Here is a 25,869-nt window from a genome sequence, read left to right on the forward strand (position 1 = left end):
GCAGGTCGCTGCAAGGGAAAGTGCAGGCTGCATCGAGTGGGTCCGGGGGCGGGGCGGAGGGGTGGGGGTTGCAGCCGTGTTGGTGCGGGGGCCCAGGCACGCGAGGTTCTTTGGGCTGCGGATGTGATGGCTTTTACCAAACTGACAAGAGCTGGAGAAATTGTTCTTTGCAAACTTTGGGGCGCGGACACCCTTCTTCAGGCACAGGCAGAGTCGGCTGTTTCTTTGCCCACTCCCCTGGGTGGAAAGGAAGCCAGCATGCAAAACGCAGGTCGGGGGTGATCAGACGTCATGTTCTGATATATTTGGTCCGTGAGATAGGGTGTCTGTACCCGGAACCTTGCAAAGAACACTTTTTCCAACTGTTTAGGTGGTCTAATAAAAGATGTTACCCAAAGAAACTTGTCTGAGCAGAGCCCAGGCGTCCGGGCTCCCCTTCCCCAGCTCCACGCAGGGGTGACCCCAGTGCTGTGCTGTACTTCCTTTACTTGGTTTCTTTTTCTGCACAGCCGGCTGCAGCTCACATCCGTTCTGCGAGTTACTTCATCTTCTCTCACCCCAGCGGGGCCGGGCGGGGCCTTTGCTGTTGCAGGGCTGGGGGCAGCACAGTGGGGACTATCAGTGCCACCCACGGGAGCCCTGCCCTGGGTCCGGGGCTGCTGCTCGAGGGGATCGGGCTACAGGAGAAGGGGCCGGGACCTGGGCTGGGGCAGGACGTGCTCCAAGGCCACTGCCTGTTTACTAGCCCTGGCCCAGCTCAAGGCCAGCGTTAGCCCCTGCCACCACCCCCTGCCACCACACCCTGCCCTGTGCCTCGGCCCCCCCACCACCACTACCACCATCAGCCTCATGCTCCACAGGCACCCCGCCATGGAGACACACTGCTGGGGACAGGCTCTGGGCCTGAGGCTGGAGAGCAGGGCCTCAACCTCCTCACCCTGTCCACCCCCTCCAAGGAGCAGGGCTCAGCAGTGCCCTTCGGCTTCTCAAGGGGCCCGATGGCCCGTAGTCCTACCCCTGCCCCAGGCCCTCCACTGTTGGGGAGCAGAAAGCATCCAGAGGGGTTTCCTGGGGTCTGGGTGGAGAAATCCCCCTTCCCAACCTAGAGGGATGGGAGGGTCCCTGGTGGTGCTGGATCCAGAGTCCAGATCAGCTCCTGGCCCCCACAGCCAGGCTGAGGTCTGAGGTTGAAGTCATGGGGCATGCAGACTCCCTACCTGTCTGGGGCCAAGCTGGGCGGCATCACAGGGTGACCCCACGGCAAAGCCCCACAGAGCACCAGGGCATTTTTTGCGGGGGAGAGGGGAAAATATATTTGTCTCTATGTATAAATAGTTACAAACCATCTAGCAAGAACTTTTCTTTACACGCCTTAACCCACATTCAAAACCCATGCAGCCATTACAATAAGCGTGCCTGTGGACCGGCGCTCCCGCTGGCAGTCCTTTCCTAGCCCCGTCCTGCTGTCTCTCTTCGCTCTAGAACCGATGTTAGGGTTTATACACTCAGTTTGTTTGCTGTAGTTGTCGCTGTCACTGTTGCTTTTTCTTCCGCTGCTGCTGCCATTGTTGCTGCCTCCAGGTCCAGTTCTCTCATTGTCCTCTTTGCTATCGCTGTCCATCCCTCTCTAGCAGGGTCTTTGAAGAGCCTGTGCAGAGCCCTGCAGAGCACAGAGGACCTGCAGGAGAAAGCAAAGGGCAGGTGCTGAAGCTGCAGCCAGGATGTGGGGGAATAATGGGTCTCAATCCCCCCTCCATCCCACCATGGGCTGAGCTCTGCACAGGGGTCAGACACCCCCAACACAGTGCTCCCCCCCCCCCCCTCCAGCTAATGATCCCTCCCATTGAACAGCCCAAAGCAAGGCGCCCACCCCTGGGCTAAGCACAGCCCCTCGCACTGGGGCAAGGGCTAGCGAGGGTTGTGGGGCAGCCCCTCCTCTCCATGGCTCAGAGCTGACGGGTCTATGACTAGCACTGGATTAACACTCTGCTTGCACCTGTGCCAGCCCAGCAGGGTCCTGGCTGGGAGGAGGCTGGGGTCCGCCAGCTGCCGTGGACAGGCTCCCTCTTCTGGGTCCATCACTAGGTTGGGGCCTTTCCCTCTGGTTCATGCCAGCAGCCAACTCCAGAGGGTCTTGCTGAGGCAGCAGCTCTCTTTGCTGACCCAGGGAAGTGCCTTCCCTCTCTCACAGTCTCTGTGAAGTGGCAGAGCCCTTGGCTGGCCATGCAGAGCTGGTTCTTGGGGTGGTGGCAGTGCAAGTGTGTGGCCCTGGGGTGCTGGGGCCATGGCTGAGTTTCACAGGCTGGCACAGGCTCCAGCAGGCATCACCTGCTACAACACAGGCCAACACTGGGGCAGGATGGAGGGGTCCCCATGTCATCTAGGGAAGGGGACCCCCACAGCATCCAGGAACCCCAACAGAAGCCCCCCTGGGCTGGGGCAGGGGGTTGGGGTAGGGGTGGGGTTAGAGAGAAGCTTTGGCCTACAGAGGTGGGGGCAGGAGAAGTGACCACCAGTCCTACACACAGAGACCTGGGGTTGGGGTTAGGGCTGGGGCCAGGTTTAGGGTGAGGGTGAAAGCTACGGTTAAGGTGAGAATTAGGACTAGGGTTAGGATTAGAACTCGGATTTAAATTCAGGTTAGGGCTAAGATTCGGGTTTGGTTTTGGGGTAGGTTTAGGGTGAGGGTTAGGTTTCAGGTAAGGGGTACCATTAGAGTCAGGGTAGGCTTAGGGCCCTGGTTAGCGTTCGGATGCTCATTAGGGCTCTAGGCTTAGGGTTTGTGGTAGCCTTAAGATTTGGGTTAGCATTAGCATTAGGGCTAGGCTTCGGGTTGGGGTTAGAGTTGAGGTTAAACTAGGCTTAGGCAGAGGGACCTGTTCACTCCACAGGTTGCCTGTGAAGGGTTAGCCACCGTGCACCCTACCCTAGCCCTGCTCTGTAACCCCTCACATCCCCCTGCACCCCACAGCTGCGGACCCAGGTCTCTGGTGGGACAAGGGTTGTTCACTTACACCTACCCTGGGAACATGGTGCTGCATCCTTGTGGGGAAAGGGGAGAGGCAAGGGCCTGTCACCCCCTTCCAGCCTCCTCCAGCACCCACTGCCCCACCTGCCCCCTGACACTGCCCCCACCCAACTTCCACAGAACCCGCTAACAACTCCCTGCCCAGACCCCCTGGCTTGTTTGGGGCCAACCCCCTTCCTCCAATTTTGGTGCTCCCCCAATACCCCTTCCCCCAAAGCCCCCCAGCACTGCCTCTCACATGAACCTGCCCCCCACAACAGCCACCTCACGGGGCAGCAAGGAAACAGCTGCCCCCAGCCTGGAGGAGAGAGGAGCAAAAGGGAGTTAATGCCTCCTGCCTCCCCCCGCCCCCTATATTTGGGGTGCAGGCCTGACATCACTTGATCATGCCCAGGGTGTAAGAAATGGGGCCCACCCCACCCTGGGGGGGATGCTCTGGGGTGAATGAGTTCCTGCCCACCTAGGCAGTATCGGGGGAGAGGGGTTTAAAACCCCAATGTCCCCCTCCCCAGCCCTGTGAGTTAACCCCCCACATTCCCCCATCCCCCAAAATACAGGATCTCCATGGGGGGTGGGAGTCAGTCACACTCACTAGCACTGCTCATGGGGGGACATGGCAGCTGCTCAGTCCAGGGTCCCCTGAGTCCCCAGCCCCATGTTAACGCTTCCAGATCCCCCTCAGGACCCACTGCCCCCTGCTTACCTGCCACATTGCCCCCCACCCCCAACTGCCACAGGTCCTTCTGGGCCTCCCTCACCCTGGGGTCCTGCTGCCTTGGCCTGCGGTGGATGAGGGGCTGCTCCCTCCACTGACCTCTCTGGGCTATTTTTGGGGCCCCCCAGGGCTACTCCCTACCCTGCTGCTCTTTGGGTGTCAGCAACACCCAGAAACATGCCTACCCCTAACTAAGATCCATGTGCTGGAAGCTGTGCACACCCCACTGGGGACCAGGGCAAACCAGAGCTTCCCATCTGCCCAGACCGAGGCAGGGGAAACTGAGGCACAGAGTGGGAATTAGGAAGCCTGGGTTCTATTTGAGCTCTGGGAAAGGCATGGGATCTAGGGGGTTAATGAAGCAGTGGGGGCTGGGAGCCCAGACTCCTGGGTTCCCTCCCCAGCTGGGGGAGGAAAGCGGGGGCTGGGGCCTGAAGCAGGGAGCTGATGAGTCTCTCTGCCACTGACTCCCCACATGCCCCTGCAGTGAAAGCGGTTTCCCCGCTCTCTGCCTCAATTTCCTCCTCTCTGGGGCAGGGGTGCAGCTCATGTCCCTTCCCCCATCCCAAAGCCAATGCTGGAATAGCTCCCACAGCCCCCACTAGCAGCCCCCCTCTGCTTTGATCCCCCCCCAGCCCTGGGACACCCAGCCTCCCCTCCCCACCCAAGTCCCTGCCCCCCCCCCCACGCTCCCCCAAGGGAGTTTCCACCAGAACTCCAGGTGCTGGTAGCCACTGCCTTGTGTTTCCACTTTCACATCTGGGCTGGGTGGGGTGGGATTGGCAGGGGCTCGGGTATGCTGAGGGATCCTTTGACCCCCCGACCCCTTAAGCATGCTGGTGGGCAGAGGCATCCACAGGAGGGGTATGTGGGGCAAAGGGGGAGCTGGGGGAGGCTGGGTGAGTGGGGAAGAGAACTCAGTTCACACACCCCCAAACACTAGACCTGACTCCCCTCCCAACATTGGGGCCAGAACCCAGGAGCCCTGACTCCCAGGCACTAACCCCCTAGCAGCTACTTCACCCTCCAGAGCCATCCCTAAAACCCAGGTTGCACTGGAAGGGTCTCAACTGATTTCTAAGAAGTCATCAGTCATCAGCTGGCTGGGGAATTGGCTCCGTATTCAGACCCAGGGGGTGGTGGTTGACGGAAGTCAATCGTTGTGGTGCCCTGTGACCAGTGGAGTCCCCCAAGTCTCCGTCCTTGGACCTATATTGTTCAACATCTTCATTAATGATGTGGACATTGGTGTCAAAAGCAGACTGGCCAAGTTCACCGATGATACCAAACTCTGGGGTAAAGTGTCCACACCTGAGGACAGGAGGGTGATCCAGGCTGACCTTGACAGGCTCAACAAATGGGCAGACAAGAACCTGATGCTGTTTAACACTGAAAAATGCAAGGTTCTCCACCTTGGGAGGAAAAACCTGCAGCTTCCTGATAGGCTTGGCAGTGCTACGCTGGCTAGCCCTATGGAAGAAAGGGACTTGGGGGTCATGATTGACCACAAAATGACCATGAACCTTCAGTGTGATGCTGAGACTAGTAAAGCAAACAAAACTCTGGCTTGCATCCATAGATGCTTCTCAAGCAAATCCTGAGATGTCGTTCTCCCCTTGTACTCAGCCTTGGTGAGGCCACAGCTGGAGTACTGCGTCCAGTTTTGGGCCCCACAATTCAAAAAGGGTGTGGAGAAGCTTGAGAGAGTCCAGAGGAGAGCCACACGCATGATCAGAGGTCAGGAAAACAGACCTTATGATGAGAGGCTGAGAGCCATGGGACTCTTCAGCTTGGAAAAGTGCAGGCTTAGGGGTGATCTGATGGCCATCTATAAGTTTACCAGCGGTGCTCACCAGGATCTGGGGGAACGTTTGTTCACCAGAGCACCCCAAGGGATGACAAGATTGAATGGTTATAAACTACTGCAAGACTGATTCAGGCTGGACATAAGGAAGAATTTCTTTACTGTTCGAGCCCCAAGGTCTGGAATAGACTGCCACTGGAGGTGGTTCAAACACCTACTTTGAACACCTTCAAGAGAAACCTGGATGTATTTCTTGCTGAGATCCTATGACCCCAGCTGACTTCCTGCCCCTCGGGCAGGGTGCTGGACTCAATGATCTTCCAAGGTCCCTTCCAGCCCTAGTGTCTATGAAATCTATGAAATCAGAGGCTGAGGATGGTCACAAGAGAGGATGGAGCCATTTATATTGGCACCAGGCCAGCGCTCAGAGCCCAGAGCTGCTTCCCTGCCTACAGAAACCCTAAGAAACTGCCCTTCCTTAGGGAAACCATCCAGCCGATGCCCTTGGCCCATCTGCAGGTGGGCAGGGGCACAGCTGATCTGGGCTATTGGATCCCAGTGAATGGGGTGGAAGGATAACAGGTCTGGAGGGACCCTTGGGCAGAAGGGGCCTGGCTAGGCTGGAGCCCCAAGGGTTGAGAGCTGGGGAGGTAGGAGCCCTGCACTGTCAGAAGATAGGGCAGGAGACAGGGGGCAGGTGGGGGCAGGAGATGGGGGCAGGATCAGGGGCAGGAGATGGGGGCAGGAGACAGGGGGCTCCTGCCTTCTCCAATTTAGAGAGTGAGCTATGTTTGCAGGGGGTGGAAACCAAGGCATGGGGTAGTCCAAGGCCATGGTCCCATCCCTTCCACCAGTGAGGTGTGCACACAGCAGCTGGCACCATGAGTCTGCCCACCCATGCCATACCTGTCCCCTGACCCCACAGGACCCCCCGCCCTGTACATTCACATCATGCTGGGGCCTTCCTGCCTTGGTAGTGCTGGGCCTGGTACTGAGCTTTCCCCCACTCACTTTCTGTCCCAGAAGCAGAGTCTGGAAGATCCCAGGACTCCTGGGGCTGGGGCTTTCCTGCAGGCACCACACCACAGGAGCCACAGTGGGGAAGGGAGATGCTGGGGCTGGGCTGGGAAGGGCTGGCCGGAGCCCAGGGCTGGAGGCGGTGATTCCCCGAGCACCGACAGGCAGATCCATAGCTGGCTTTGCCAGGCTCTGCACAAGGCTCAGGCCTTTGGGGCCCTGGGGCCGGGGCAGCCCTGTGGGACAGTCTCCCTGTCTGGAGCCCACTGGTCCACGCCAGGCAGCAGAGGAGACCCTGCCCCAGACTGGCCCACTGTGGGGGGAGGCAGGACCACTTAGCATTGGCAGGGGAAATCCCATGACCAAGCTGATGCAATTAAAATGGCGCTGTGTAGTGGAGGGTTGCACCCTTGCTTGCTTGTAGACACGACTCTCTATGACAGCCTCATATTTGGGCACATCCATGTGGGCACAAATGACATGGCTCGGAGCAATCCCAGCCGGGTCATGAGAGACTACAGGGCTCTGGGAGCAGGGCTTAGGGGGTTGGAGGCGCAGGTGGTCTTTTCCTCGCTCCTCCCGGGTGTGGGTCATGGGCTGAGGAGGGAGAGACGGGTCGAGGTAGTCAACCAAAGACTGCAGCACTGGTGTCATCGTGAAGGCTTTGGCTTCCATGATCACAGCCCGCTCTTTGGTGCAGGAGGCAGCAAGCTGCTGGGAAAAAACAGCCTCCACCTCTCTTTGCTGGGGAGGAGGCTTTTCTCAGCTAGACTTGCTGACTTGCTCAACCAGGCTTTAATCTGAGCCTGCTGGGGAATGGGGGAACTACCGCCAATGCAAGCTCACTGGGCAGTTTTTGTAAACCCAGCTGGCTAAGGCACTCAAAGGGAACTCACCCCTTTCCCAGCCCCAGGCCCAGAGTAATCTGTAGGGAAAGCAAAGGCCCCCAGTGGGACACTTATGTGCCTGTACACCAGTGCCAGGAGCCTGGGGAACAAACAGGAGGAACTGGTCCTCCTGCTAAACCAAAAGGATTATGATCTCACAGGGATAACAGAGACCTGGTGGGACCCCACCTATGACTGGGCCACAGATATAGACAGCTATACCCTGTACAGGAGAGATCGTGGGGGCAAAAGGGGAGGGGGGGGCGGGTAGCTCTCTAAGTCAAGGAAAGCCAGGTGTCCCTGCAAGCTGACATTGGCACCCGGAGGGACGATTGGAGACTCTCATGGTCAAAATACATGGCGAACAAGGCACGGGACACAATGGTGGGGGTCTACTACAGACCTCCCAGCCAAGATCAAGAGCTTGATCAGGAGTTTGCAAGGGAACTGTCTGAGGCTGCACGCTCCTGATGTATGGTTGTCATGGGAGATTTTAACTACCCAGACACCTCGTGGGAAGAGCGCTTGGCCAAATCCAAATGGTCACAAAGCTTCCTCATGTGTGTCAATGACCTCTATCTGACTCAAGAAGTCTATGGACTGACAAGAGGCAAAGTGCTGCTCAACCTGGTACTGGCAATGGGATGACTTAATCAACGACCTAACGATCAAAGGGAAGCTGGGAGACAGTGACCATGAGCTGATCACCTTCACCATCCGCCGTAAAGCAGGCAAGTCAGTCAGCAATACAGAAGTCCTCAACTTTCATAGAAAATGATTTCATAGACATTAGGGCTGGAAGGGACCTCGGAAGATCATTGAGTCCAGCCCCTTGCCCCAGGGGCAGGAAGTCAGCTGGGGTTATAGGATCCTGGCAAGAAATACATCCAGGTTTCTCTTGAAGGCGTTCAAAGTAGGTGCTGGAACCACCTCCGGTGGCAGGCTGTTCCAGACCTTGGGGGCTTGGACAGTAAAGAAGTTCTTCCTTATGTCCAACCTGAAATGGTCTTGGAGGTTGTTTATAACTGTTTGACCTTGTCATCCCTTGGGACGCTCTGGTGAACAGACATTCCCCCAGATCCTGGTGAACACCCCGATAAACTTATAGGCAGCCACCAGATCACCCCTGAGCCCGTGCTTTTCCAGGCTGAAGAGCCCCATAGCTCTCAGCCTGTCACCATAAGGTCTGTTTTACTGACCTCTGATCATGTGCGTGGCTCTTCTCTGGACTCTCTCAAGCTTCTCCACATCCTTTTTGAATTGTGGAGCCCAAAACTGGATGCAGTACTCCAGCTGTGGCCTCACCAAGGCCAAGTACAAGGGGAGAATGACATCCCGGGATTTGCTTGAGAAGCATCTATGGATGCAAGCCAGTGTTTTGGTCACTTTACTAGCTGCAGCATCGCATTGCAGGCTTATGTTCATCTTGTGGTCAATCATAACCACATATGGTTCCCATTTTCAAAAATGTGGTTCCCATTTTCAAAAAAGGGAGGAAGGAGGACCAAGGAATCTATAGGCCAATTAGTCTTACCTTGATCCTGGGTAAGCTTTTTGAGAGAATTATCCTGGAGCAAGTCCACAAGGGGCCAGCAGGGGAGGTTATGCTTAGGGGCAACCAACATGGGTTCATTCGAGGCAGGTCCTGTCAGACCAACCTGGTGGCCTTCTATGACCAGGTCACAAAATCCTTAGACGCAGAGGTAGCAGTGGACGTAGTCTTTCTGGACTTCAGCAAGGCCTTTGACACTGTCTCTCACCCCCTTCTCATTAAAAAACTAGGGGACTGCGGTGTCGACACCTACACAGTCAAATGGGTTGCTAACTGGCTGGAGGGCTGCACCTAGAGAGTGGTGGTGGATGGGTCATTTCCGACCTGGAGGGATGTGGGCAGTGGGGTCCCCCAGGGCTCGGTCCTCGGACCCGCACTGTTCAACATCTTCATCAGCAACTTGGATGAGGGGGTGAAAAGCACCCTGTTCAAATTCGCAGATGACAATAAGATGTGGGGGGATGTGGGCATGCTAGAAGGCAGGAATAGGCTGCAATCAGACCTAGACAGGTTACAGGTGAGGATGGATGAGAACAGGATGGGTTTCAACACTGACAAGTGCAAGGTGCTGCACCTGGGGAGGAAGAACCAGCAGCAGACCTACAGGCTGGGGAACTGCCTTCTCGTCAGTGCAAAGGCAGAAAAGGATCTTGGGGTCATTATAGACTCCAAGATGACCATGGGCTGACACTGTGGGGACATGGTCAGGAAGGCCAACCATACCTTGTCATGCATCCACAGATGCATCTCAAGTAGGTCTAAGGAGGTGATCCTCCCCCTCTACGCGGCACTGATCAGGCTGCAGTTGGAGTACTGCATCCAGTTCTGGGCACCGCACTTCAGGAGGGATGTGGACAACATGGAGAGGTCCAGGGAAGGGCCACTTGCATGAACCAGGGGGCAGCAAGGCAGGCCCTACGAGGAGAGGCTGAGGGACCTGAACCTGTTCAGCCTCCACAAGAGAAGGCTGAGGGGGGGGGGGGGGCTAGTGGTCTGTTACAAACTAGTTGTGGGGGACCAGCAGGCATTGGGGGAGTCCCTGTTCCCCTGAGCACTACCAGGAGTAACTAGAAATAATGGTCACAAGCTGGCAGAGGGCAGATTTAGACTGGATATCAGGAGGCGCTACTTCACTGTCAGGGTGGCTAGGAGCTGGAACCAACTTCCAAGAGAAGTGGTGCTGGCTCCTACCCTGGGGGTCTTTAAGAGGAGGCTGGATGGATACCTTGCTGGGGTCGTTTGACTCCAGTACTCTTTCCTGCCATGGCAGGGGGTCGGACTTGATAATCTGCTCAGGTCCTTTCTGACCCTACCTACTATGAAACTATGAAAATATGACCCCCAAGTCCCTCTCGTCTATAGTACTAGTCAGTGTAGCACTGCCAAGCCTATAGACATGCTGCAGGTTTTTACTCCAAAGATGGAGACCCTTGCATTTTTCGCTGTTAAACACCATCAGGTTCTCATCCACCAATTTGCTGAGCCTGTTCAGGTCAGCCTGGATCGCCCTCCTGTCCTCAGGTGTGGATGCTTTGCCGCAGAGTTTGGTATCATCAATAAACTTGGCCAGTCTGCTTCTGACTCCAGTGTCCACATCATTAATGAAGACGTTGAACAGTATAAGTTCAAGAGCAGAGCCTTGGGGGACCCCACTGGTCACAGCGCACCACAACTTTTGACTTCCGTCAACCACCACCCTCTGGGTCTGACCACGGAGCCAATTTCTCAGCTTCTCTCAGGGACTGTTAATCTTTGGGCCTGGAGGATTGCCCCCTTAAGGTACGACCATCCCTCATGGACTCCCATCTCCTCTACATTCTGGGAACTCAGTGCCTCCCCCACTAGTCTCCTAAGCTCATTGAAGTTGGCCCTTCTGAAGTCAAGGGCCTTAGCCTTCGTGTAAGCCCTTGATGCCCTGTGTTGAATGGTGAAATCCAGCAGGTGATGATCACTATCACTCAGGTGGTCGAGGACCTGCAGTCCCCTCACCAGGTCATCCCCCGTGGCCAGGACCAGGTCCAGCAAGGCATTACCCCTAGTGGGGCTGTGCACTTCCTGGATAAGGTGAAGGTCCTGTAATACAGCCAGGAACCTATGTGAGCGGCCAGACCTGGCTGTCTGCTCCTCCCAGCAAATGTCTGGGTAGTTTAGGTCTCCCATGACAATAACATCCCTTGACCTAACCGCCTCCATAAGCTGACTGAAGAAGTCCTGTTCCAGCTCTTCCCCATGGTTGGGTGGTCTGTAGTAGACACCCACCGTAAGGTCCCTTTCGCCATGCCCCCCTTGTAGTTTGACCCACAGTGTCTCTGCCCGAACCTCCTCTAACCCGAAGCTAATCCTTGATGATGTGAGGTGCTCTTTGACATAGAGCGCAACCCCCACACCTTTCCTCTCTGTCCTGTCTCTTCTATAAAGGGTGTATCCCCGAATGCCCACCACCCAGTCGTAGGTAGGGTCCCACCAGGTTTCTGTGAGCCCTACTAAGTCTGGGTTCTTACTCACAAGTTTTGCCAAGAGGTAATCATGGGAAACCAGATCGAAGGTTTTTTTAAAGTCAAGATATTTGACATCAGTCTCTTCTCCCTTGTCCAGGTGATAGGTCACCTGGTCATAAAAGGAAATGAGATTGGTCAAGCACAACCTACCTGCAACCCTACCAGCCACCTGTGCTGGCTATCCCTCAAGGTGTTGCCATCAGCCAGTCCATTAAGGATGGTGTCTTTGATAATCTTTTCTAAGACCTTCCCCAGGATAGAGGTCAGGCTGATGGGCCTGTAGTTTGCCGGATCCACTTTCCTTCCTTTCTTGAAGATAGGCACCACATTGGCCTTCTTCCAGTCTTCAGGCACTTCACCAGAGTGCCAGGAGCTCTCGAAGATCCGTGCCAGGGCCTGAGCTATGATGCTTGCCAGCTCCTCAAGCACCCTGGGGTGTAGATTGTCAGGGCCGGCTGACTTGAAGGTATCCAGCCTCTCAAGGTGTTCCTTCACAAGGTCAGCATTGATAGAGGGCAAGGAACCACCCTCACTCAGGCATCCTTGTTTTGTAATGGTCATGAGCATCCGGTGGGACTTGAGAAAGACCGACACAAAGTACCCATTTAGTAAGTTAGCTTTTTCCTTGGCGTTGGTCATCAGTTCTCCCTTCTGGTTTAGAAGGGGTCCAATATTGCCTCTGCTTTTCCTCCAGTTCCCCACATATCTAAAAAAGGACTTTTTATTGTCCTTGATATGTGTAGCCAGCTGGAGTTCAGTCACAGCCTTGGCTTTTCTGGTTTGCTCCCTGCACATCCAGACCAGAGGAGAGTATTCCTCCTTGGAGGTGAATCCCATCCTCCATACTTTGTAGGTCTGTCTTTTTAGATGCAGGAGGACCACTAGTTCCTTGTTGAGCCAAGGGGGCTTCTGTGCCCTCTTGCTGCCTTTCCTCCAAGATGGAATAGCCTTAGCTGGTGCATCTAGGATCACTCCCTTGAGGAGCAACCACTCTTCCTGGAACTTGGGGTCGTGGTCCCTTAGGACCTCACCGACAAGTCTCCTGAGCTTGTCAAAGTCAGCCCTCCTGAAGTCAATGATCTCTGTACTGTTGACTGACTTGACAGCTTTTCAGTGGATGGTGAAGGTGACCAGCTCATGCTCACTGTCACCCAGCTTCCCTTCGATCGTTAGGTTGCTGATTAGTCATCCCCAGTTGCCAGTACCAGGTTGAGCAGTGCTTTTCCTCTCGTTGGCCCGTAGATTTCTTGAGTCAGATAGAGCTCATCCGTGCACGTGAGGAAGCTTTGCGACAGTTCAGATTTGGCCAAGTGCTCTTCCCACAAGATGTCCAGGTAGTTAAAGTCTCCCGTGACAACCATGGACTGGGAGCATGCAGTCTCAGCCAATTCCCTGGCAAACTCCTGGTCAAGGTCTTGATTTAGGGTGGGAGGTCTACAATAGACTCCCACCTTTCTATCTCCTGTGCCTTGATTGCCGCATATTTTGACCAAGAGATTCTCCAGTCGTCCCCCCTGGGTGCCAATGTCAGCTTGCAGGGATGCGTAGCTTTCCTTGACATAGAGAGCTACCCCCCCGCCTGCCCCTTTTGCCCACACGATCTCTCCTGTACAGGGTATAGTTGTCTATACCTGTGGCCTGGAGTTCCACCAGGTCTCCGTTATCCCTATGACATCATAATTATTTGCGTTAAGCAGAAGGACAAGTTCCTCCTGTTTATTCCCCAAGCGCCTGGCATTGGTATACAGGCAGGCAAGAGTTCCCTTGGGGGCCTCTGCCTTGCCCGCAGCTTGCTCTAGGGCTGGGGCAGGGGTGGGCTCCCTAAGTGCCTTGGCCTGCTGGCTTTGCAAGGGTTGCTCAGTGGTCCAGCAGTGGCGGTAGTCCCCCTGTCCCCCAGTGGTCTTAGTTTAAAGCCTGGTGGAGCAGGTCAGCCAGTCTGGCTGAGAAGAGCCTCCTCCCAGGCGGAGAGAGGTGGAGGCCATCTCTTCCCAGCAGCTCACTGCATCTCTCCAAAGAGCGGGCTGTGGTCATGAAAGCCAAAGCCTTCCTGACGACACCAGTGCCGTAGTCTTTGGTTAACTACCTGAATCCTCCTCTCCCTCCTCAGACCATACCCCAAAACTGGGAGGGTCGAGGGAAACACCACCTGTGCCCCCAACCCCTTAAGCCCTGCTCCCAAATCCCTGTAGCACCTCATGACCTGGCTGGGAGCGCTCCGAGCCTTGTCATTGGTGCCCACATGGATGAGGAGCATGGGATAGTGGTCAGTGGGCTGCAGGAGCTTTGGGATCTTCTCCGCAATGTCTTGGATGCGGGACTCTGGGAAGCAGCAGACTTCCCAGGTTAAGGGGTCAGGGCAGCAGCTTGCCCCCTCACCCCCTCAGGATGGAGTCTCCCACAACAAACACTTTGTGTTTGGTTTTGGGGAGAGCAGGGGCAGTAATTGCAGTTGAACCTGTGCTGCTTGTGGAAGCTGGCAACTCAGCAGGCTTTCCTGGGGCTGCAAGAGGTTCGTACCTGTTGCTGAGCTCCGGCGGGGCAGGGGCCTTGGTGCGGCGGGCCTTGGGGCCCCTCACCACCTTGGTCCAAGCCCTGGGCTGGACATAATGGGCGGTCCTGGAGTCCTCCCTTGTCCTGTCGGGAGACGGTGATCTATCCTCTGGCTCCCGGGGAAGAAGGGCCTGGCAGTAGGAGTCTATCTCCTGCTCACAGTCCCTGATGGTGCACAGTCTCTGAACTGTGGCCTGGAGCTCCTCCAGCTGGCGCACCAGAGACCTCAACAGGGAGCAGACCCCAGAAGGGGAGGTGGCCATGCTCCCAGGCCCCAGAGCCTGAAAAAGGGACAGGCAGCCCCCATGCCGAGAGCCAGGGGCTCCAGCCGCGTGGAGCCCAGGACCGTGGACTCAGTCTGGGTGGCTGTCTCTGAGGTGCAGGGGTGGGGCAGGGTGCAGACCCCAAGGGGACCCTCGGGGTGCAGCGCGTGCCCATCCATGTCGTGCCACTGGTGGGCTGGCTACGGCAGGGAATGATTACCCAAAGGGGTGCACAGGCAGGGCCTCGGGCCCTCCCGCTCGTTCTCCTGCCCAAACTCCACGCTAACTCATGCGCCGGCAGACAAATGCACCTGTTTGCGCAGCCTGGTCGCATGGCTCCCTGCAAGGCTGGGCCAAGTAGGGGTGGGGCAGGGCAAGATCCTCCCTGGTTCCCACTTAGCTGCCTCCCTGCAGCTGAGCTGGACTAGTCCCCCTCCCCCCCCCCCGGTACCCCCTATGGGCCCTGCTTACCTCTGGCTGCCGCTGGGGTCGGTGGGGGGCTCTGCAGCACTTGGGGGTCGCTGGGGGGCTTGGGGTGTGGGGGCGCGACAGGCTTTCACCTGTGCGTCTCACACACTCCCTAAGCCTGACTTTGATGAGCTCAGGAGGCTAGTTGGCGAGGCCCCAAGGAACCACGACCCCAAGGGGAGGGGAGTTCAGGATGAGTGGTTGCCCCTCAAGGGAGCAATCCTGAATGCACAAGCAATGTCTATCCTGTCTCGGAGGAAAGGCAGCAAAAGGGCACAGCAGCCCCCTTGGCTCTGCAGGAAACTTGTGGACCTCCTGTGTCTAAAAAGAAAGACCTATAAAGGATAGAGGACAGGATCCACGCCAAAGGAGGAATACTCTGCTCTGGTCCAGACTTGCAGGGAGTGAACCGGGACAGCCAAGGCTGCAACTGAACTCCAACTGGCTACACATGTCAAGGACAATAAAAGTCCTTTTTCAGATATGTGGGGAGCCGGAGGAAAAAACAAGGGTAACATTGGACCCCTGCTAAACCATATGGGTCAACTGACAACCAACGCCCAGGGAAAAGCCAACCTGCTCAACAGGTATTTTGCATCGTTATTTCACCAGCCCCAAGGGACAGCCCTGCCCAATACGGTATGGGATGACCAGGGCGAGGGAGAACTATAACCCCACACCAATGCTGACCTCGTGAAGGAGCACCTTGAGAAGCTGGACACCTTCAAGTCAGTTGGCCCAGACAGCTTACACCCCAGGGTACTCAAGGAGCTGGCGAGCATCATACCCCAGCCCCTGGCACAGATCTTCGAGAACTTGTGGTGCTCAGGTGAAGTGCCCGAGAATTGGAAGAAGGCCAATGCGGTGCCTATCTTCCAGAAATGGAGGAAAGTAGATCTGGGGAACTACAGGCCCATCAGCCTGACCTCCATCCCCAGGAAGATCTTGGAGAAAATCATCAAAAAGACCATTCTTGACAAACTGGCTGAAGGCAACTTCTTGAGGGATGGCCAGCACAGGTTTGTTTTGGGTAGGTCTTGCCTGACCAATCTCATCTCCTTCTACGACCAGGTGACATGTCACCTGAACAAAGGAGAAGAGATTGACGTCATATTTCTCGAATTTAAAAAAGATTTCAATCTCATATCTCATGATCATCTTATAGAAAAACTGGCCAACTGCAGCCTCGGCCACGTCACAGTCCACTGGCTGGGGAATTGGCTTCAAGGTAGGACCCCGAGAGTGGTAGTTGATGGAAGTCAATCATCGTGGTGCACTGTGACCAGTGGGGTCCCCCAAGGCTCTGTCCTTGGGCCAACACTATTCAACATCTTCATTAATGATGTGGACATTGGTGTCAGGAGCGGACTGGCCAATTTTGCTGATGACACCAAACTTTGGGGTAAAGCGTCCACACCTGAGGACAGGATGGTGATCCAGGCCAACCTTGACAGGTTTGGAAAATGGGTGGATGAAAACCTGATGGCCTTCAACTCCGAAAAATGCAAGGTACTCCACCTTGGGAAGAAAAACCTGCTGCATACTTATAGGCTCAGCAGTGCTACGCTTGCTAGCACCATGGCTGAAAGGGACTGGGGTCATGATTAACCACAAGATGAATATCAATCACCAATGTGATGTTGCAGCTGGCAAAACTCTGGCTTGCATCCATAGATGCTTCTCTAGCAAATCATGTCATGTCATGTCACCCTCACGCTGCACTCGACCTTGGTGAGGTTGCAGCTGGAGTACTGTATCCATTTCTGGGCTCCACTATTTAAAAAGGATGTGGAGAAGCTTGAGAGAGTCCAGAGGAGAGCCAGGGGTTTAAGTTGTAGCCGTGTTGGTCTAAGGACATAGGCAGACAAGGTTCCTTGGGTGAATTTGATATCTTTTATTAGACCAACCCAAATAGTTGGAGAATAGTTATTAAGCAAGCTTTCGGGTTCAAAAACCCTTCGTCAGGCTAAGAAGGTTTCAGCAGTCGATGTGTGCTCTTCCTGGATGGGATGAAAAGTGAAGAAGCCAGGGGCTGGGCTGGGCTGGGCGGGGGAGTCAGTTGCCAGGCAGATTATAATGTATCAAAAATCCAATGTCTATATTTATTCCATGATCTCTAGTATCCAGCAGGTTGATGAAATGGAGCTCATAGGCTCGTCTCTGGGAAGTGTTGTGTAAATTTCCCTTGAGGATCAGGACTGAGAGATTGGGGAGAGAGTGGCCCTCCTGTGAGAAATGTGCCCCCACCGGTAATTGGGTGTTTCTGTCTTTGATGGGTTTCCGGTGTGCATTCATTCTAGCGCGCAGTTGTTGTTTGATCTCTCCTACATATCTGCCATCAGGGCATTTGCTGCACTGGATGAGGTATATCACATTCCTGGAGGTGCAGCTGTGAGATCCTGGGATGCTGATGGCTCTGTTGTGGGGTGCAGTGATAGTGGGGGTGGTGGAGATGTGTTGGCAGGTTTTGCATTTGTTGTCCTGACACGGTCTGGATCCTTTTGGTGTGGTCTGGGGTTGAGGAAGTTTGCTTCTGGTGATGAGGTTGGCGAGGTTTGGTGCTTGTTTGAAGGCTAGGATGGGTGGCTCTGGGATGATCTCTTTAAGAATAGGGTCTCTGTCTAGTATGGGTTGCAATTTTTTGAGGATTTTCCATACAGGTTCAAGGGAGGGGTGATACGTCATAACCAGCGGTGTGCGATTTGTGGGTGTTTTTCTTCTGTACTGCAGCAGTTCTTCACGTGGTATCCAGGTGGCTCTTTCAAACGTGTGATCTACCTCTCTGGAGGAGTGTCCTTGCTGGGTGAAAGCCTTTTTAAGATTGGTGAGGTGGCAATCCCGGGTGGTATCTGAGGGCCTGGCTGTATATCACAGCTCTTTTGGTGTGTTGAGGGTGATTGCTGGTTCTGTGCAGATATGTATGTTGGTCTGTGGGTTTCTTGTATACTGTGGTCTGTATTTTACCCGTCTGAATACTGATCATTGTGTCTAAAAAGGAGATGTTGGTGCTGGAGTATTCTAGAGAAAGTCGGATGGAGGGATGGTGACTGTTGAATTTCTGGTGGAACTCAATCAGAGATTGCAGGTTCTCAGTCCAAATGATGAAGATGTCATCGATGTATCATAAGTACAGCAAGGGTTTAATGGTGCAATTCTTGAGGAAGTCTTCTTCCAGGTGGCTCATAAAAAGGTTGTCATACTGTGGGGCCATTTTAGAGCCCATAGCTGTTCCCATCATCTGGAGGAAGTGTTGATTATTAAAAGTGAAATTGTTGTGTGTGAGGATGAAGTGTATAAGCTCAGTAATATCTTTGGGTCTGTATTCTGAGTTGTAATCTTGTTCCTGTAGATATGTTAGGCAGGCTTGGATGTCGAGAGCCACGCACATGATCAGAGGGCAGAAAAACAGACCTTATGATGAGAGGCTGAGAGCTACGGGACTCTTCAGCCTGAGAAAGCTCATGCTCAGGGGGGACCTGGTGGTTGCCTGTAAGTAAATCAGGGGTGTCAGGGGTGTGCATCAGGATCTGGGGGAACATTTGTTCACCAAAGCGCCCCAAGGGATGACAAGGTCAAACGGTCACAAACTTCTCCAAGACCATTTCAGGCTGGACATAAGGAAGAACTTCTTCACTGTCTGAGCCCTTTGACCTGGAACAGACTGCCGACAGAGGTAGTGCAAGCACCTCCTCTGGATTCCTTTAAGAGTCAATTGGACATTTATCTTGCTGGGATCCTGTGACCCCAGCTGACCTCCTCCCCCTGGGGCAGGGGACCGTACTCGATGATTTTCCAAGGTCCCTTCCAGCCCTAATGTCTATGAAATCTAGGAATATTTAGCTTCCCCCTGGCCAGCTTCCAGTGAGAGGATCTCGGATACACGCTAACATTATGAAAATGGGAGACCCCTCCCTAGCTTGCTCCTGTGGCCCTATGGCTGAGGGCGAGCGAAACTCAGGGGCATTGAACCCCAAGCCTCCAGGATTGGACCTGTAGGATGCCCACCAAAGGATTTGGAAGTAACTGAAGCCCCAGGCTGGGGCAGAGGATACTTGCTGATAGCAGGGTCACATATGTTTTTTGAATGATTCAAAGGGATTTGGAACTGATTTGGCTGATTTGACTTGGGACACAAAAAATTTTCCAAAAAAAAAAAAAAAAAGTTGCTGTCCTGGGGGATGTGCATGGAGAGACATGGGCACCAGAAAGGGAAAGGAGTGGTTAGCTCCGGGAGGGCAGTACACCCTGCCACTTCCCACACATGCAGCACCCCCCAACTTGCACTCACTGATGCACCCAGTGGGACCCCAGGCACTGGGCCCCACCGGCCCTGGCACTGGAGGCCATTTTCTGCCTTGGGGCCGGCATGGGCAGGACACAAATTGGCTGACTAAGGGCCCTCCCCACTCCCCACTACCACTGCCATTGGTTTCATGCTCCCCAGCCACCCTGGCATGGGGATGGACCACCATGGACAGGCCACAGGGCTATGGATGGAAAGCAGTGCCTCAACCCCTTCCCCCAGCCTCCAATGAGTGGGGCTCAGTGCCCGCCAACTCCCCAGTGTCCCCATGGACCCTGTGGTACTGCTCTGTGCTCCAGAGACTTTGCTGTTGAGGGGCAAGAAGCATCCAGAGGGGCTCCTGGTGTGGAGAAATCCCTCCACGCAGCCTAGTGGGGCAGGTGGGTCCGTGGTTATGTAAGGTTCGACCTAGAAACTACTATGCAAAGCCTAAGCAAAAGTGAATATTATGTGTCGAATGCCCATCTGCAATGATAAGGAGCAGACAGTCTTAGATAGAGGAAGCTTGAAAACAAAAAAAACAGAATCAGAGTTACTGGAACAAAGAGCTCGTTATAATACTAAAAATCACACCCCTAGGCGGAGAAGATATATGCTAATGAAACATATATGTATGTTAATGAGATACATAGCTAAAACACAGGTATAGAGACATGCTCAGTAAAGAACTCCTTGCGTCACTCCTTTATAACCAATTAGCAAACAAGGATGCTTATGAAGATTCAAACTCTGGTATATAAGGGGCTCAGTATTGCATATGTGCTGTGCTTGTAGAGTGAAATTATTCCGCTTGCACCTTTTATTGCTAGCAATAAATCTTCTTTATACTTTCACCCCTGGTATCTTTATTGGCCTTTGCATACCGGGCACAAACCCAGACTCGAGCTGGGGCCTAACAGTTTTTGGCGACCCAGATGGGACTGCCGTAGATAAGCTTTGCCCGGACTAACTGACGACCAGCTAATCTGCTTTTCCTTATCAAATGTCGAGCGCGCCCCGGGATTTCTTTTCCCGGTGAGACTTTTGTTTCAGGAGAAGCTGGATCGCTGAGGCGGCAGTAGCCTAATGGTGAAACGCCATAGAGTGAAAGTATCAGTAACAGGCACCTGGGTGAGAGGGTAGAAAGGGCATAAGGCCTACCGTCAGTACGTCTGCCTGGGATTATTTCTGTAAGTATTCTGTCTGGCCTGAGTCCAAGACCAGTGATTTTTCCCCTGTGAGGACAAGGACTAAGAACAGATCCCTGGATCCCAGGTAAGTAGGACGGTCAGAACCGGGAAGGCAGCCCTGAGATGGGTACTATTAACAGTAAGGTTAGGAAATGTACCCCCCTCTCTTGTGTATTGGGACATTGGGCAGAGTTTGGTGAGGATCCTATGACTAAGAAGAAAGCTAAATTCTTCTGTGAAACTGCGTGGCCACGCTATCAGCTAGATGATAAAGAATATTGGCCTCGGGAGGGAAGTGTTAATTATAATACCATCTTACAATTGATTTTGTTCTGCCGGCAGAATGGTAAATGGGAGGAATTGTTGTATGCGCAAGCGTTTATGTCTCTTTGTAGAGATAAAAAAGTTTTGGAGGAATGTGGATTGGGGGAGGGGGTTGGGATCTGTGAGATGGCTGTGGCTCGACCAACTGCAAATCCTGTCCTGGACTGTCCGGAGCCGGAGGCTCCCCCCCCTCTGCTGCCTTTACCTTATTCTCTTCCTCTTCCTCCTCCTCCTCCTGATTCATCTGATTCCTCGTTGGCATCTGCTCTTCCTGCTTTCCCCCCCCCGAGGCAGAAGTTGTAAATACTCCCCGACATAGGGATCTGGAACAGCGCCAACCATGGTCGTCAGGTGCTTGGCAATCTCCAGACTCCCCGACTTCTCCTGATATAAGCCTGGGAGGAGGGTGGAGAGTACAGTTAGAAGCAGACTCTGGGGTTAAGGGAAAACATCACAGGGAATCTGATCCTGGCCGTGGGAAGGGAAATGGGGTATTTCCCCTAAGAGAACAAGTGGTACCCGGGCCTCTTGAAGATGACGGTGAGCCAACCTACCGTCGAACCTTTGTGCACGTTCCTTTCAATACCTCAGATTTGTATAATTGGAAGAACAATAACCCCAGCTTGAGAGAGAATCCTGAAAAGGTACAAAACCAGTTTAAAACGATTTTCAAAACCCATAATCCAACTTGGGCAGATGTTCAGTCTCTTCTAGATATCCTGTTGACACCAGAGGAAAGGAGAATGGTAGTGAACAAAGCTCGTGAGTACATGGAAAAGGAAATTACTGCAGGGAACCTGCAAGGAAATAGAGACGATCATGATCCCAACCAGGAGCCAGATTGGAAACCAGACCAAGATATGACCTCCATCCGTGCCTATCGAGAATATATCCTCCGAGGATTGAGAGATGCTGTGAAAAAACCTCAAAATCTCAGTAAGGTGTATGAGATTCGACAGGAGACTAATGAGACCCCGAGTGCTTTTTTGGAAAGAATTTACAATAGTTTCAGGCAATACACTCATGAGGATCCGGAGGATGCATCGAACGCTCGCATGGTAAATATGATCTTTATGGCTCAGAGTGCACCAGACATTAGAAAGAAGTTGCAGAAGGCAGACGGAGCAACAGGTATGCCTATTTCCCAACTAGTAGACATTGCTTACCAAGTATTTACTAACCGAGAAAGTGTTCAGGAAAAGAAACAGGACAAGAAAGAGGAGAGAAAGATGAAAATGCAGGCAGCCCTAGTGGCAGCTGCAATCACGAGAAAACCTAGAGATGAGGGATCCTGGAGACAGCCGCAGAGACGGGGTCCATTAGAGAAAGATCAATGTGCCTTTTGCAAATGAAAAGGACATTGGAAGCAGGAATGCCCTTATCGAAAAGTTGGGGAAGGTGAAAAGAAGAAAGAGGAGAGCAGTGGATTGTTCACTTTTGGAAGGGATTCAGATTGAAGGGGACCGGAGGCCCGGGAGGGAAAGATAACCCAGATCCCAGTGTCCCCTGACAAGCCTCTGGTTAAAATGCAACTAGGGGACAGAGATGAATTGGTAGATTTTCTCGTCGATACAGGTGCTGCCCATTCTGTCTTAACTCAAAAACTGAAACCTTTAAGTAAAAAGACTGTGCCGGTGGTAGGGGTTACAGGGAAGGCAGTAACACGACCCTTCCTACAGCCAATGACCTGTAATCTTGGGCAGGCCGAAGTTACCCATCAATTCTTGTACATGCCAAACTGCCCCGTTCCCCTTTTAGAGAGAGACCTCCTCTGTAAACTGCAAGCTACGTTGTCATTCCAGGATGGGCAAATGTTTTTAACAATGCCTCCTGAAAAGGGGTGGCATTTGCAGGCTTGCCTTCTCGGCCTTCTCCGAGAGGAGAGTCCACCGGATATTCCTCAACCCCTGCTCGATGCTGTTGTTCCATGGGTATGGGCAGGTCACCGACCCGGGAAGGCTAAAAATGCTGACCCTGTGAAGATTCAACTTTTGCCAGGGGCCCAGCCTCCATGTGTGAAACAATATCCAATGCGAATGGAAGCCAGGAAAGGACTGACGCCGTTAGTTGAACGGTTCCTGGAGTATGGCCTTCTCCGTGAATGTACATCAGCTTTTAACACACCCATCTTGCCTGTGAAGAAGCCTAAGAGTAATGAATATCATTTCGTCCAAGACTTGAGAGCTGTAAATAAAGTGGTTGTGAGTATATACCCGGCCGTGCCTAATCCGTACACCTTGCTATCTACTTTGAACCCAGATCATAACTGGTTTACGGTTATTGATTTAAAAGATGCTTTCTTCTGTATACCGGTAGAGAGGGGATCTCAGGAAATATTTGCATTTGAATGGGAAGACCCAGATACTAGCATTAAGACTCAGTTGTGCTGGACTGTTTTACCCCAAGGATTTAAAAACAGCCCAACCCTATTCGGCAATGCATTAAGCAAGGATTTACGCAGGCTAAAATTGCCACTGTCCTGTGCTCTTTTGCAATATGTGGATGACTTGCTTTTAACAGCCACCACTGAAGCAAGCTGCCTGGAAGGAACAATTTGCCTCCTTAATTTTCTGGGTCAACAAGGATATCGCGTTTCCAGAAAAAAAATGCAGCCCATATCCCAGAAAGTCACATACTTAGGATTTGAATTACAGCCTGGTCAGAGAGCCCTGTTGCCTGAAAGAAAAGAAGCTATATGCCAGCTGGCACCCCCAATAACAAAGAAACAACTACGAGGATTTTTAGGTACAGTAGGTTTTTGCAGGATTTGGATTCCAAATTTTGGGGTTATTGCAAAACCTCTATATGAGGCAACACACAGAGATGAAAAGGTACTCGAATGGACTGAAGAGTGTGAGCAAGCATTCTGCCAGTTAAAGCAGGCTCTCATTGAAGCACCCGCCTTAGGACTACCGGACACGAGTAAGCCTTTTTCCCTTTTTGTGCATGACCGAGGTGGGGTAGCCGTGGGAGTCTTAACACAGAAATTGGGTAGCTGGCAACGACCAGTGGCATATTTTTCAAAAAAATTAGACTTTGTGTCATGTGGATGGCCTGCTTGTCTCCAGGCTGTTGCTGCTACCTGTCTGCTAATACAAGAAGCTGAAAAATTAACCCTAGGCCATGAAATGATTGTATATGTTCCTCACGCAGTACTTACAGTCTTGGAACAGAAAGGAGGGAACTGGTTAACTCCGGGATGAATGGCTCCATATCAGGCCATTCTCCTAGATAAGCCTGAAATAAAATTGGCCATTTCTCGCAATGTAAATCCAGCAACACTGTTGCCATCTATGGGTGACACACCAGATCTTGTGCATGACTGTTTGCAAACATTGGAAACTGTTTATTCTTCAAGACCAAATTTGAGAGACAGACCTCTTGAAAAAGCTGACCTGGAGTTTTACACTGATGGCAGCTCGAGTATAGAGAATGGAATTCGAAAATCCGGATACGCTATCGTGACTGCACAGAATGTGATAGAAGCAGGACCTTTAAACCCATCTGTTTCAGCTCAAAAGGCTGAACTTATTGCTATGACTTGGGCTTTGCAATTGGCGGCCAACAAAACTGTCAATATTTATACTGACTCTAAATATGTTCTCCTTGTTTTACATGCTCACGGAGCGCTATGGAGAGAGCGAGGTCTACTTGATTCAAAAGGAACAGGCATTAAGCATAGCAAGCAGATAAAAGCCCTCCTCAAGGCAGTCTGGGAACCAAAAGAGGTAGCGGTAATGCATTGCAAAGCACATCAAAAGAAAAATGATGATCCCTCCACAAAAGGTAATCGATTTGCTGATGCTACAGCAAAGAAAGCAGCTAAAAAACCTCAGACAGACTTGCTGCCCGAAGTAAGTAATCTGTTACCTCTCCTCCCAGACTTATACCAGCCTGTGACACCACAGTACGGGGAAAGAGACAAACAATTGATAAGAGAGTTTCAAGCAAAGAAGGGGGAGCACGGGTGGCTAGTAGCAAAGGATGGCCGCATTATCATCCCAGCTGCCTGGGTTCATATGGTAATGAAGAGAGCTCATCAAGGCACCCACTATGGACCCAGGGCCCTGATAAGGTGGATCAGTCACTATGTAACTGGAGTGGGATTAAGAGAGGCTGCCAAGAAGGTATCAGAGACATGTGAGGTCTGCCAGAGAAATAACCCAAAAGGAAGGAGAAAAGAAACTTCAGGACATCAGAGAATAGGCAATGGGCCAGGAGAAGAATGGCAGGTGGATTTTACTGAGTTACCCCAGCAACAGGGGATGAGATATCTCCTTGTCTTTGTGGACACTTTCTCTAATTGGGTTGAGTGCTTCCCATGTCAGACTGCCCAAGCCCGAGAGGTGGTCAAGGCACTCCTATGAGAAATCATACCTCACTTCGGACTTCCAAAAGGAATAGGGTCAGACAATGGCCCACATTTCATTGCACAAATTACTCAGAAGGTTTCTGAGTTCCTGGGAATCAGCTGGCATTTACACACCCCTTGGAGACCCCAGTCCAGTGGAAAGGTGGAACGTATGAATCAGACCTTAAAAAGACACCTTGCAAAGATTTGCCAAGAAGCTCGACTCAAATGGCCAGAGGCCCTACCCTTGGCCCTGTTACGAGTAAGGGTCGCACCACATTCTAAATTGGGATTAAGCCCATTTGAGATAATGTATGGTAAGCCTTACCCTCTGAGTCTGTCCATGGGTACTGAACAACAGTTACATGTTTTAGGGGAGGGAATGATTAGAGAATATGTATGATCCTTGGTTTCTGTTTTGTCTTCCATCCATCAGCAGGTACGGGACGTGCTGCAGACACAGGACCAGTCTCCTGCCCCGGAAAATCAATTATTACCTGGGAGTTACGCTCTTGTGAAAGATTGGAACGAGGAACCACTTCGAGCCGGATGGAAGGGCCCATATAGAGTACTTTTAACGACCCCGACGGCAGCAAAGCTCGAAGGAATCAAGACTTGGATACATTCCAGTCGCCTAAAGCCGGTGGCTGAACCAGAACAAGAAGAAACTCCTGCAAACTCCGGGACCGGAGGCAGAGAACAGTGGAAGGTGGAGCCAATAAGGGACTTAAAATTCCTATTCAAAAGAAAGGAACTTTGAATAATTTGTCAATCTTTGATCAAGTTTTACAAGCCTTATTATGATATTGTTCAAGTTTTTAGTGTGGGGCGCCCTGATCTGTCCACTTCTACTCATAGGAGGGGAAAATCTTTTACAACAAAAATTTGACCCTCAGGAAAATGTCTGGATTTATCTGGCCCAGGAAATATTAAATAGAAT

The 25,869-nt window shown here is 52.6% G+C and overlaps 1 protein-coding gene across 6 annotated transcripts in view; it reads right to left on the bottom strand.

The window, feature by feature from the left end:
• Nucleotides 1-1,368: 1,368 nt before the first annotated feature.
• The window catches only part of LOC102562567 (major histocompatibility complex class I-related gene protein), a 44,550-nt gene continuing 20,049 nt past the window's right edge, over nt 1,369-25,869 (bottom strand). For 2 of the 6 annotated variants that reach the window (XM_059715299.1, XM_059715293.1), the window contains one exon: nt 19,618-20,973. In XM_059715299.1, the coding sequence (XP_059571282.1) occupies nt 20,819-20,973 (155 nt within the window). In that variant the 3' untranslated portion in view covers nt 19,618-20,818. Of the gene's footprint in view, nt 1,679-16,880; nt 18,270-19,617; nt 20,974-25,869 lie in introns of those variants that run through there. The other 4 variants (XM_059715296.1, XM_059715295.1, XM_059715297.1 and 1 more) reach the window with 4 other exon arrangements.

Source organism: Alligator mississippiensis, chromosome 11, assembly GCF_030867095.1.
Source record: "Alligator mississippiensis isolate rAllMis1 chromosome 11, rAllMis1, whole genome shotgun sequence".
NCBI classification, from domain to species: Eukaryota; Metazoa; Chordata; order Crocodylia; family Alligatoridae; genus Alligator; species Alligator mississippiensis.